Source organism: Pterocles gutturalis, unplaced genomic scaffold, assembly GCF_000699245.1.
Source record: "Pterocles gutturalis isolate BGI_N339 unplaced genomic scaffold, ASM69924v1 scaffold14046, whole genome shotgun sequence".
In the NCBI taxonomy this organism is placed as follows: domain Eukaryota; kingdom Metazoa; phylum Chordata; class Aves; order Pterocliformes; family Pteroclidae; genus Pterocles; species Pterocles gutturalis.
Genome location: NW_010100551.1, coordinates 46262 through 60506, shown reverse-complemented (window position 1 = coordinate 60506; position 14245 = coordinate 46262). Strand labels below are relative to the sequence as shown.

Below are 14245 nucleotides of genomic sequence, written 5' to 3'. Positions count from 1 at the left end.
AGGCTCGTAGCATGTGTGATGAAATCAGAGTGAATCACCTTGAGGAGCAGCTCAGCGGCTCCTGAGCCTGTCCCGGGACTGATGGCAAAGCCTGGCTGGGATCCCCTCCACAGGGTTTTGCTGGAGAGCTCATTGTGACGAGTGTAAATACCGAGGCCTTTCTTTGAGTAGCTTGGCCTGAAATCTGGAGGAAATAATCTCCCTTTCTTTAAAACTTCTCATAGGACTTCATAAGGTCCTGTGTAAAAGTGGATGGGGAGCAGGTCCTTTCTCTGAGCCTGACTTCTCAGGAGGAGGTGTGAGAACACTGCTGAAGTGCTCATGCAGGGGGCAACTCCAGGATCCTTTCGCAGGTAAATCTTTGATGCTTATGCTTTTCTTCCTATTTTTTCAGTTACTGGTACTTCAACAGGAACTCTCTGTGCGGATATTGTTCAGATGTTTGAGCGTTTGAGTCATAAGTTTTCCTTTTTGTCAGTGCATTACTGAAGGCTCTGGTGAAACGTGTTTGGTTGTTGAGTCAAACCCCCATGCCTGAGCTAAATTATTTCTCATGCAATATTAAAATTGGGGAAGGAATGTATTTTCCAGGGTCATTTTATAAGATGGGTACCTAAGACGTAAGTGTAACTCGTTCTGCATCCCCACTCTTTCAAAGTGCTTTACAAATCAGGAGAGTTCTCACTGCTGATTAGCCCAATACACCCAATGTACATTTGCCACAAATAATGTTCATATAAAGGAAAAAAATGAACTGCAGCTGATTTTGAATCCTTATGTCCATTTCCTGACCGCTGTTTGTGGCCTCTGTAAGTGCTGCCTTGCTTAACTGAATGCTGGCTTGGTTAACTCAAATCTCAGAAGGCTGAGCTAGCTAATATGCATTGTCAGTATTATATTTAACTTGTTTGCTTTTATTTACTATGCAAGTTTGGTACTCGGTTAAAAATAGCAGCTAGAACGTTGGGGGGGATGTGGGGGGAACAGAACAACACAAAATGTTTTAAAAGAGTCAGCCAAAACAGAGCATAATTTTGCTGTGAAGGCTTTTGGGGTTTTTCATGGCTTTTCATTGCTCTCCTTCATTTTTGTCTTCCTTGTTCTTTACAGAGGGATGAGTAAGTTTCATTCCAAAAAGCTCAAGATGTCTGGTAGGCAGTAGGAGCAAGGACTGGAATTGCAAGGATGTCTTGCAGGAAATGACATCCCCAGCGTTCAGTAAGGTGAATGAAACCATTCATTTTGCCATGCTTTTGAGGTGCTGGTAGGACTGCACACAGTGTCAAAGTCTGTCTGTGGAGAGATTGACTTAATGTTTAAAGTTATAGTATATCAGCTCCTGCCTGCACTCTTCTTCCAAGAAGCTGGGTTTTTTGCCTGCTTCTCACACTATTGTCCAAGAAACTATACATGTCTGGTTACTAATATGTTAGACTAGACGGGAAAGGTGGATGGAAATCCTTCTTGCTGAGAACTCATTGAAAGATCTGTCTTAAAATAAAGTGTCTGTGTAGGAGGTTATGGAACAAATACACAGCAGTCAGGAACAAGTTGCCAAACCAGATGAAGCCCCCAAGGACAGTGCTGCTATCGATGGCCTCAGCAGCAAATGTGTCACTGCTTTTTAGAGAGGATTCTAGGGAAAATCTGTGGTGTAATCTGTAATGAGCTGGAAGTTTGACCACTACCAACTGAATTAGAAAATCTAGCAAGGTAGAATTATTGGACATCTGCATAAATATTATATAGTGGGGAAGAGCCAGTGTGGCTTCTGTAATGGAAAGTCATGCCTTAAAAAAAAATGTTGGAATTCTCTGAAGGTCTAAATAAGCACGTTGAGGGGTCTGGCTTACAGTCTGTACTCAGTTTTCAGGAGGCTTTTAAACAGAGCCCTCACCTGAGCAACCCCTAACATAAGCAGGGAGTTCCCTGTCATAAGTAAACAGTTGGTGCAAAGATAGGAAAGAGGATGTGAGTGAATGGGCATACCTCGCGGTGGCTGGAGGTCACCACTGGAGTGCAGCAGGGATGTTGTATAAATCATCTGGAAAAACAAAGTTTCCAGCTGGCTTTACATTGTTTGAGGTGGTGGAGAAGAGGGCTGATGGGGATGAATTGCAAATGTAAACTGATTCATGGGGGTGGGGAGCAGTTCTAATTTCACACACGAAATAAAGTGAGTTTTTGGAGCCGTAATGACTAATTCTGTGAAGCTTTTTTCATCAGTAAAGTCTCAGTTTGGATAGTTTTACACAGGCTTGGGGAAGATTGCATAAGCTCATGGTTACCGAGTACACAGAAACTGTGCCTGGTTGAGAAGGTTCCAGTCTAGAGACATGGAGGATGTGTGAAGAAACACTGTGTGCTTATGCTGTTCTTTCCTGGGCTCCTGCTTTTGGCTTGTGCTGGGCAGCAAGATACAGGGAAAGGTGTCCTTTGGTCTGGCCCAGTGTTGACCATTCATATATTCCCACATAAAATCTGTACAACTGGGAATTGTCTCTCCAGAAGTGGCAGTGTGTTCTTACGCTGCTTCATCATGCTATCAGAAAGATGTATGTGTGTGAGGAGAACTTTGCAGCTGCTGGTATCTGGACCTGTGAGCCAAAAATACATGGAAATTACTGGTGGGATTTTTTTTTTTCTTTATCTCCTTTTAGTGAAAGCTCATTAAATACATCAGGAAACACCTGCAAATGCAGTCTTATTAGAAGGATTAAAGAAGCCTGTGTAGACTCAGTTGTGCCTTGACTACAGGGTGTACCTGCAGCTGAGTTGTATTTTACACAGATTTTCAGTGTCTTTCTGGTTCTGGCTTGCAGGGTCTCTGAACACTTGCCTGAGAGTAGCCCAGCAGCCCTCAACACTTCAGGCGTTTCTGCAGACTTATTCAGCTCTTGATCTTCCTTTTCTGACTTCCGTACTTCTTTTGTGCATGTGTGCACACATGTGCTTAACAACTTGTAGATAGTTTGGTTCCAATAGTATTAGTAAAAAGCAATTGAACCCACAACTGATTCTTATTTGAGGCACAGAAGTAGAATTTATTTACTATACAAGCAAGACAATCTAGATAGAAATGAAGAGCTGCAGAATTTGCCTGTAGACTTACCTGTGAAGAGATGGTGTCTCTTACCTCCCAAATTCATGGGGCTTGGGTACTTGATGTGTGCTGTCTCCTACAGTGTGCTTTTTCAAAGGCAAGGAGGGATTTGTGTATACAAGCAATATCCTTTGTAGAAAGTGTAGGTTGGCTTTGAGGCATGGAGGTTTACATTTCATGTCTTGGTATGAACAAACAGGGAGACAAAAGGTAGATGGGGGTTTTTCTGGATTTCTGAGATGGTATTGCAGTCCCCTCATTCTGCATTTTTGCATTTAAAGTAATCGCACTTCTCTATGTGACCCATTTCTCGTGACTGTAAGGCAGCATCCTACTGGTATTTCTAGTGAGAGTTGAGGATGCTGAGATCTGTGTAGGATCAGCCCACAGCAATGGAATTACAAGTGCCCTGAGGCTGCCAGTGTCACATTTACATGAGAGCACTTGCAGCTTTTAGGAATTACTTAATTGGAAAGGCAATAGGTGCCAGGCAGCTCGGATCCTGTTTCTGATGTCGCATTCCATCAGAGCACAAATTACCAAATGAGTTAATGCTCCACTCAAATTGGCCACGTTTTCAGCCTGTCTTTATGTATGCCTGATGATCTGGAAGTTCCAGGTAATACTGTCAGAGAAGTCTGGAGGTACTGTCTTCAGGGTGAAGCATTCCCTTGACTGAGTCTTCTCGAGGGTCAGTCTGACTGGGGGAAGTGTTTCTTCTCTGTCCCTTCCTTCCTGCATCCCTTTGTCCTATTGGCATCCTTTCTCCTAGACAGGACTCTCATTTGTGAAGGCCACCAGGCAATTTTGTCTGAGGCAGGCTGGTGACTTCTGACACATTTTTTAAGAATTCCCACCAGGTGAAAGACACAGTTCAGAGCAGAATACCTGGCATGGAGCTGGCTGTTCCATGGCTGGTCTCTGACATCACTGAATTCATGCAATAAATAATTAGACATTTAGAAAAAAAATAATAAAAACATCCCAGCTCCCTGCTGGTCATGCCAATGTGATTATTATTTTTTTTTCTTGACTATTTTTATATAGTTGTGTCTGCATTCTTCTGAAGTGAAACGTAGCACTGCTGGGGAATTGGCACTGGTGGTCCGGAGTGCAGCAATGCTGGATTTGTTTCAGTGTAGTTCAAGGAAACTCTTGCTGGTGGATCTTTCTTTGTGGGAAACATCAGAGCAAGATAAAGATTGGTTTTGATGGTGAAGGTTTTAAAAGCTGATGGTCTGCTGAAAAATGAGAGGCAACAGCTATTTAATTATACTTCCCTTAGGGGTTCAGCTGTATCTAGGCGTCTTTCTCCATTTCTAATTATTTATTAGAACCTTTGCTTTTTTTCCCTTGTGTCTACATGTGGTTGAATTTCAGAACCGATGAGGCATCTTCTGAAACCTAGTGTCTTTGCATTCTCTGACAAGAGTTCTTTTTTAAGGTTGACACTTTCGAAATTTACTGCCAGTAGAGGAATTTTTAAAAGTTTGGTTTCAGCTTTTTGTGCATTCAGTATAGGAAGAGTTCATTCCCCACTCTTTTCATGGCCTTTTGTATAAAAAAGGCTAAAGAGCATCTCCAGCAATGCCCCAGCTGGGAGATGGTCTTTTGTTAGACCAACAGAAAACTGCAAATTGTTTTTGACTTTGAGCTAATGATACACTGTTGGTATCGTGATCTCCAAACTCTCTTAGCCTATTTCAAAGTGCTTTACACAGTGAATAAATTAATTTTTTTCCTGTTCAACAGGTGTAAGGACGGCAGCACAGAGAAAGAAACATTAACTGTTTGAAGCTCACGTAGTAAATAGGTGAAGAACCTAGAACTGTCCCAGGATATGTATAGTTGCCTCAAATAAATACTGTGGACTGGAACAGACTGCTCTTCGTCTTTCTGGTAGGTTGAATTTAAAGCTTATTTTGTGGAGGCTCTTAAACAAGCATTTTTACAGCATGATAAACAAGTTTGTCACTGTGACTGTAAATAGGGCATCTCCCGACTCAAATGTTCTGTGTCCTGTGGAGTTTTAGAGTCTGATCCATATACATTACTGTTTGAAGTGATTGGTACTTGACTTCTGTGGACTTTCTGAGCCAGCACAATTTTTGAGGTGGTGGTTTCCTATTTTTTTTCTGTCTACTTAACAGATTATGTTAGTTGTAGGTGAAAAGTGTATAATACTGGTTCATCTTTGTTTTCAGTTCCTGAATTACTTAACGTAAGTTAGCAAACTTATTTTTACTGATAAGTGGAGCAGAGTTGCTTTTTATCTGCAGTCCTTAAAAGATGAATACTCAAACTGCAGTTTTCTGTTTGCTTATCAGTAGAGCCCAATATTTGCCCAGCCTGCACAGACACAGCTAAATCTGTCCCCTGCTTCTGTAGTTTGCCTGGGTTGTCCAGCTAGTCATAGCTTTTATATTCATTGTTGTGGAGAGATGTGTCAAAATAAGAGTTTGTGGAAATTAGTTACTTTTAAATAAGCTTTATGTTCTTAATTATGTTTGTATCCATTTTCTAGAACTATGCCAAGAAAAAGAAAGCTGTTGGCTCAATTAAGCGCTCTCCAAAGCAACTCCAGCTTCTCTCCTTTTGATGCCTTGGAGAGCCTGAACGCTACACCTGATGGGGATTCTTCTCCAAAAAGCAGCAAATATTTTGTGACAGGGAAAATAAATTCTTCCCGACTAGAGGCAGATTTTTTCAACCAGCCCTGCATTAGCCTGGCCAAGTCCTTTCTGGGACAGGTAAGACGTGGACACTGAGATTATTGTACTGGAGCATGTGCTAGCTAATAGCTTAGTGTAAAAGGATGAAATTCTTTTTTTGCCATTTGACTCCAGGGCTTTGCTATTTTAGGAATACAGCTCTCATTCCTTCTCTCGTTAAGTTCAGTGGAATTTAAAGACTAGTAGCCAAATCTATTTTGGATTAACTCAGAGGCATAATTTTTCAAGTTTAGTTTACTGTCCCATTTCAGAAATAGTTTTTTGTGGAGTTTTTCTCCCTTTTTTCTGGTTTACTGATGTGTACTTTGTGGTTTGAAGGTTGTTTCAGGCTCATTATTTTCCTTCCAGGTATTCCTTTATTTGTTTTTGGCTCTAGCTTAGCCCAGTGGAAAGTAATGCTCTGCAGTCAGCAACATCTCCTTCTCTGCCTCCATTTTACTCTCTTGTGATGCTAATGGCATGGCAGGCATTTTGCCTTTCTTGACCAGTATCTGCTGTTATAGTGTACTTGAACATTTCATTCTTATCTGCCATATCAGCAGACTGCTTGGTATTTTCTTTGAAAGCCCTATATGCTTTCAAAGCTGTATCTCACTACCTGCTTTTATTTTTGCTGTTCTGAGTAACTCAATATTGTCAGGGGACATGGTGAGCTCTCTAATGATCACCCTTCTGAGGTTATTAACGCAAATGTGCAAGGCAGCACCCTCCCTAGCACTCCCCAGTCCCACCGTTAAACTGTGTTCACTCTGAAGACTGCTATTCCTATCTTTTGTTTCTGAGTTTTCAAGCCACTAGTGCATGAAAGGACCTTCCCCCTTATCCCATTGCAGAAACTTTGAGGAACCTTTGGACCTGGTTGAAAGCCTTTGGAAACCGGAGTGGGGGAGATTAAATGTGTTTCTTCTGCTTCGTGAGTCCTTCAAAAGAACTCTGTTTCCATGGGACGGAGTTCCTCTGGTGTTTTCCCTATAAAAAGTTCCAGTCTCTGAAAAGCAACTGCAAAATGTGTTTTTAGTGTCACTGCTATGGTCTTATCTTGTCTGAGTCTTTTTTTTAATACCTTTATTGTCTGTAGGGTGAACAGGCTTGCTGGGTTCTCATTGGTTTAGATAACTTCAGGAATTTGTTCCACAAACTGTTGCTTTTGGCCTGGCCTGTCTTGCCCTGTCTAGCTTTTTTATTATTATTATTTTCTAAGGATATTGTCTCGCTTGTAATTGACACCTTTGCTCTGCTTTTTAACCCCGCTAGGTTTTTTTTTTTGGTCTGTCTGAACCTCTCTCTGGTAAGTGGTGTGTTTGCTATCTTTATAGACATCCTGCTAGAGGCTTGCCTTTCCAGCGTTAACCTTTGGCTGCCTCTCTTAAGTTCTTCCTAACAAGCTTCCTCACTTTACGTAGTTTCCCCTTTTTGCTGGTAAGCAGAACTCTGATAGATTATTTTTGGACCTTAATACTTGTGGAAGGACACTGAACTTTATACTTCATGGTCGTGATACAAAGTTGTTTTTCAGGGATGAGTCTTGGGAAGAGCCTTTGAATTTTGCTCTGGATCAGTTTGAGAGTTTAGTCTTTTCTTGTGAGATCCCTGATTACTCACTCTGCAAAGCATTTGATGGTGTCTAAAAAAAACCCGTAGCCTGTGTCCTGTCCTGCTGTGGTATTTGCTTGCTGTAAATGGGGATACCTGAAGTCTCCCAGTACTGATGCGTTTTTTGTCTTAGTGACTCCAACATCCTAAGGTGTTCAGCTACCCTGGGCAGATGATACTGTAGTCCTAATTCTATACTTTTCCTGTTTAGGCCTTGAATTACAAGTCAGGTGATTTCTGTGTAAATTTTAGATTCAAGTATAACCCCCAGTCTCCCATGACCCAGCCTATTCTCTTAGAATTCTAACTATAGTGGTAATTTAGTGTTTCATTCTTTATCTTCATTTTACCAAATTTTGCAGCTGCCTGGTATATTCATATTGCTTACCTTAAACGTGGTACTTGAGTTCTTAGAAACAAAAAAATACCCCAGAACACACGTGCAATAAAAGGCTTCTCAGAATGAACTGTCCTAACACCAAGATACACCCCCAATGAGAAATAAAAACCTCTATAAAAGAGTTTACTGTGAGGTATTGTGAATTGTCACCGTTTTTAAGCTGTTTAACTGAAAATATTTGGTGTCTGAAGAGTCAGGGAAATGCCTGCATGCATTTGAAGTCATAACCTAACCATCATCACATTGAAAGAGAAATGTGGCCACATGGGTGTGCTTCTAGGGTGCGACAGGCAGGTGCTGAACACCAGTGCTTTTGGAGTTGCAATGTTTGAAACTGACTTTGGGAGCATCTACACTGGGGATCAGGTCAATAACTGCATTAGCAATCCAGCACTAACAGCTGTGAGGAATTAAGCTTTGTTTCTTGAAGGTCATTTTTAAATGTCTGGTTTTCAAATATGGAAGCACTGAATAGAGTACAATTAAACTGATAGCTGTTGCCTAAATGAGACTACATTGCAGTGTTTCTGAAACACGCATTAAGTAAAATAAGAAGATCAGAAATTGTATCAAACCATAAAAAACTTTGTACAAAATTTAGTAATTGTTTTATTTTTAAAGATAATATTTTCACTGTCATGGGTTTTTTCCCCTCCATCTGCTTTGTTTTATTTAGGGAGGTACCAGCAGCAGGGGACACACCGTAAGAACACAGATCAGGTGTTGTCTGCCTGAAGCCAATTCCCAGCTCTCGGGCACTGCCCCTCTCTGTGGTGCAGAAAATACAGAAATAGCATTGATACTCCCTCTGGTCACAATTATCTCTGTGGTTAGGGACTAGGACTTGTTTGAAACATCTCTATGGAGAGTGGTTATCTAATCATCGTAGTTATTTAATTGTGCCACTGTCATGTTTCTTCTGATCTAAAGAATATACATTCATGGCGCTTCAAGGTTGATATTGGTGGTGCTTTTCACCTTAAACCTGGTGGGCTGGGGTGGAGAATACAGAAAATAACCAAAAGGCAACTGGGGACTTTATTGTATGTGGGACGATAAATTGACTCTTTATGATACTGCCACATCTAGACGCTCCAGGCGTTTTGTGGGGTGAATGACAGGCAGGAACTTCTTGTACTGGGCTGTGGCCTGGACCACAGAAGCTGATAAAGTTCCTGTTCGCTTCCAGACTGGCCTGCTAGATGGAGAGTATGTAATACCATCAGGTCCTCTTTTCCAACTTCTTTGTTTCCACAGCTCTCGCACTCTGGTTATTTTGTACAGAGGGTTGCTAACTGATGCTCTCTGACCTCTCTTTCAGATTTTAGTTCGCAAACTTCCTGATGGCCGAGAACTCTGGGGGAGGATTGTTGAAACAGAAGCTTATCTGGGTGGGGAAGATGAAGCTTCCCACTCGAAAGGTGGGAAGCAAACTCAACGAAACGCGGCAATGTTCATGAAACCAGGAACTCTGTACGTGTATCAGATCTACGGGATTTATTTCTGCGTGAATGTTTCCAGCCAAGGTAAGTTGACGCTGAAAGAGGTTTAATGCCTATAGCATGGGGCTGATGTTTCAGGCTACGCTTGCTGGGTTGCAGTCACTTGTGAGTACCCTGTGAGTTCTGTGGAGTCAGTGACTTCCTGAACAGTCCTTCCTTGGGACCTGGGTTTTGCCATTGTGAATAGCGTGTTAACTTTTGACGTTGCAAGCAGGTCCCATCTCCAGCTGCACGGTGACCGGCCGGTGGGACTTTGGTTCTGGCTGGGAGCTGTGTGAGCTGTTCAGGCACAGGAATAAAGACTCGGGGCTGGAGGAGAATCTTGATAGGATGGAGCTTTCAGTTTTGATGACCTGGGCTGCTGCCTTATTCATGTCATTCAGTGAACTTTGTTCCTTGAAAGTGGTGGTGTAGAAGTAAATGTGCAGTCTAATGACAGCCTAAATCTTGGTGTCTGTTGTCATGACAATAAATTCTTCTGTCTCCTGCCTTTATCTTCAGAAGTTGTAAATGCTGGGGAAAATAAAAAGGTCTGAGATGTCCTAAGCTTAAGCAAGGAGTCACTGCAGGAGCTTTTTAGCTGCTTTCCTGTTATCTTAAAACAACAACCAAAAAACCCAAATCAAAATACCCAGACTGTTACAGAATCTTCAATATTCTTTTATTATTCTTGAGATAATATAATCAACCCCTAATCAAATGATTCTGGAATTTACTGAGACTCTGCTTGCACAGCTCTTCTTAACGTGCAAATATTACTTCTAAAACTTGCTTTTTGAATTCCTGTAAGAATGACAGCATTTGCCTGGCAATAAAGCTGTTGGTTAATTAGACACCTTGAAATGGCAGTGGATATTTCTTAGATAAATGCTCATTTTGTTAGAAAAAGAACTTAAAAATAATTTATTTTTTGCCATTTCAAAGATACAGCTTTAAAAACCCCACTGCTTGTCTATTCCTAAGTGGAAAGCAAATGTTGTAACAGTGACCATTAATCGTCAGGGTTTGGCCTTTGGACAGGAGCCAGGCAGAAAACCAGTGCCAGGTTATACTGTGGGGGAAGAGCCTGTCTTTCGAAATGGAGGTCTGGAGTCTGGAGGATGAGCACATGTGAATTTCATTATGTTGTCTCTGCCAACTCTATTTAGATAATGAAAGCAGAACGGTTCTTTATTCAGGATGGCATTCTTAGTGTTTGATATGTTAGGAATAATAATTTTCATTTTTAAAAAAACACGCTCAGCCTTTGAATTCTAGAAAGGTTTCTTTGAAATTTATACTTTGGGAAATTTTCCCTTATATACCTGTGTTTAGTTTTGTAGCAAATCAGTTAAGGAGCTCACTGTTGTGATGGATTTTTTTGTTTTTATTACAAACTTATTCTCCATCAGCCTGTCATACCTGTGGCTGTGCTGGCAGCAGGCACAGCTGTCGCCACCAGCTCTGTCGGGACGCACGGTAGTGAACAGCGTGGCTGTGCTTGTTGTGTATCACAGGTGCGTCTAAGTAAGCAGGATTTACTCCTTCAGTGTATTTGCCCGTGTGCAGAGGTGCTGAAAGAGAGAATTTGAGGACAAATCATACCTGAGATGCTTTTCCCATTTTAACACGGATGGAGGAGCAGCCTGTGCTGTTGTTCAGTCTGGGGGAAGGACTGAGGAAATCGTCTTTTCACCTGGGTAGAAGGCAAAAGCATTTCATTTTTGGATATGGGACAGATATTGGAAACTTTGTTTGGAATCTGGCTGTGGCTGTGCAGAAAACACAAGGAATGGGCAAAAGGAATGTCTGTTGTGTCTTAATAGCACAGACCATGCTCTGCTTATTGAGTTTGATGCAAAATCTCCTTCAGAGTCTGCCTTTTTAAACCTGAGTGACTGACCAGGAGACTATAAAAGCAATATGAACACATCATTTCTGAAGATGTTGCTTGGAAAGACTGAACACAAATTATGGAGAAGGACACTAAATGCTTTTCCTTTTCAAAGGGCGCATCTCCAGTGATGTCCCTGAGCTGCATCACTCTCGGGTTTTGGCAGGGCAAAGCTGCAGAGCACCAGGAGTTAACCAGTGGAGGACATGGGGTGATTGCATCTGTTCCCGTATTTCATCCTCTGCCTCCTGTGGTCTCCTGGGATCTTTCATATCCCCTCCTCAGCTCTCTTCCAAGCTGAAGGTTTCTAGTCTACTTAGTTATTCCTTCCTCAGGCTCCTGCTCCAAAGCTAGTCCTTAGCTTTGATCATCCTGGTTGCCTGTGCCTGCATCTCTTCCAGTTTTGTTATCTCTGTAGATGGAGGGGAGGAGCGGAACAAGGCTAGATGTGCAGACGCATTTTCAGGACAGCAGGGCAACTTGCTTTATATGAGTAGTTGGGGTTTCTGTCTGTGAATCCTGTGTGGCATTGCTGCAGTGGAGAAGGGTCTTTGGGGGTTCCCTGGTGTCTTCAAACACACTCAGATGGACCCTGTGTTAAACCATTTCAATTTGGACCTCGATGCCTCTTAGCAAAGGTCATACATACTGTGTGACATGAGAATCAGGGGAAAACCTGAGGGTGATGGCAGGAGAAATCAGTTCTAGAGATTTTCCAGGTTACTCTTGAAAGATGTTTCTGTTTGGCCATCAGGTGGTTTGCATCAAAATACTCATGCAATCATGACTTTTAACAAAGCATTTCTTTCTGGAGGCACCTAGATTTAGCTGAGATCTCATGCGGGTTTAGGTGGTTTATTAAAGTTAGCACGAACTAACACTCACAAACGAATTCTTAGCTGGCTTAGATTAAACTATCTGGTTTTGGCGTGTAGGCAAGTCCTTGTGCTGCTCAAATTACAGGATCCTTGTGGGAGGAAGGCGAGAAGTTCAGAGAACCAGCACATCCCCTGGAGTCCTGGCAGTGGCTGCTGTCCTGCTGTTTCTCCGACTCTTGAACTGAGTGACCGTGGAGCTGATTTGGAGCCACTAGCTTGATGAAAGCAGCTGTCCTGTTACTGGAGAGAGATCAGAGTGCTGTCCTGCCCCTGTGCTGCCTGTGCTTTGCTACCTTCTTGGCACGGACGCTGCAGGGGGCTGTCCCAGACACACATGCTGCTGGGACCAGGCAAGCAGCGTGAATTGGGCTGTTGCAGCAGGCTTTGTGTTAAAAAGCAGTTTAACACTGACCTGGATCATGCTGGGGCCGCCTTGGTCCTTAATCAGCTCAGGATCTGCGGCCTGTACAAGATGTGCAAAGCTTTATACGCTGCTTGTGCTGGCTCCCCTCTGCTTAGCCTGTCAGGAATATGGGGTATTGGGCTCGGGAGAGTCTGGCCCGTTAGAGCTCTCTTCTTTTGGTGTGTACCCTGCAGTATTGTCTGGTGTAATACCAAGTGGAATAAACCTCTTGTGTTTGCTATATTTGGCTTATGCTAGACTTCAGGCTCAGCAGTGTCACTCGGGGATAGGAAAAGGTGTGTCAGCAGCAGAGCTGTGCTGGGAGAGGTGCTTAGCAGAGAGGCTACAAAGGCATCGCCCTCACCTTGAGAGCCACTGCCTCTGGAGTGTCCTCAGCCGTGTGTCCTCAGCCCAGCCTGCTGCTGCGACACACCAGAAGCACTTCAGCCGTACCCGGGTGTTTTGGCCCTTTGCTGGGGCAGGAAGTTGTGGCTGTTGGTGTGTTCAGTTGAGTTCACTTGGCTGTATTGTTGTGTTCATAAAATCATAATGAGCCGGAGCGTGGTCTCAAATACGTAGTCACTGAGGAAGGGGAAATCTTTGTGCACATCACCAGGATAAGGCTGCATTGTGCGGGATTTTAATGTAAGAGGTCTTCCCATCGCTGGGTCAAGTACTGCTACTGCCTGAAGCCAGGGCAGGCATTGCTACGTTGTGTGTTTTGAGAAATCGTAGAAATCGTAGGTGATAGAGGAAGAAGAGTTTATAGAGAAATATAACCGGTGTCTTCCAGTGTGTGTGAATCCTACAGTACATCCTGGCAGCAGCACAATGATCTTAGTACAAAGCGCCTTCCCTAGGGTTAAGACGTTGGGCTTCCCTCACTCTGGGAAGAGGGCAGGTGCCAGTCAAGCTTCTCTTGGACTTGGCTGTGATTTGTTTTGCTGGAATTTGCCCAGGGGTGTGTGTTGCTGCCAGATCTGCAAGAATAGCTTGTCAAATGGAGATCCCGGTGATGGTATACCCAGGGTCACACAGCGTGGACTTCCCCCTCACTCTCGGATCCTAGACTACAAAGGAAGTGTTTCAGGAGCAGTGAGTCAGGCGGGAGGAGAGAGGAGAAAATCTTCTCTCCAGTGGCCAAGAGCTGTTGCCAAGAATGAGAGCTGGAGCTGTTCCAGGGAAGGAGCAGCAAGCTGCACAGTGGGAGTGTGGGACTTCCCTAGCATTCCATGATTTCTAGCTGTCCAGGGAGAGAATTGGCCTCTGCGCTGTTGTTAGATCCCAGCTTTTAGCTCTGAATGCCGCTTGCTTCAGTATGGTGTGACTCGGGCACGGGAGGTGGTGTTCAGTGTCTCTGGACTGGCACCGCTGCTGGTGGCACGGCAGCAGCCGCATCTGTGAAGCCAGATAACCCCTGAGAAGGAACCGCTGCGGGCTGCAGAGAGGGAGGCAGGCAGGCAGGCAGAAGTGCTCTGGCAGGCAGGAGGTGAGCTGGAAGGATTCAGCTACTCTTTGGTAGTTAAAATAAGATGTCTGATGTGCAGCTATGCTGAGGAGGACCCGAACATCAGCCCGGAGTGTGGGGACAAGTGGGGGCCAAGAAGGCAGCAGCTTGTCATGGCCTCCCTGCTCTCTTACCCAGCCTGCTGTCTCCAGCTCTTCCCAAAGCTCTTGGGGTGTTGCTCCCGCGTTCAGGGGCTGCTGGCTCGGAGCAGAGAGCGGGGTCTGTGTTGCGCACAGCTAGAGTGTGAAAGCTTT

At 43.6% G+C, this 14245-nt stretch overlaps 1 protein-coding gene across 1 annotated transcript in view; it reads left to right on the top strand.

Moving 5' to 3' along the window:
- The first annotated feature begins 5631 nt into the window (after window positions 1-5631).
- MPG (N-methylpurine-DNA glycosylase) overlaps window positions 5632-14245 on the top strand; it is an 11068-nt gene continuing 2454 nt past the window's right edge. The window contains exons 1-2 of the mRNA XM_010080322.1: window positions 5632-5853; window positions 9150-9354. Coding sequence (XP_010078624.1) covers window positions 5632-5853; window positions 9150-9354 — 427 coding nt within the window. The remainder of the gene's footprint in view (window positions 5854-9149; window positions 9355-14245) is intronic.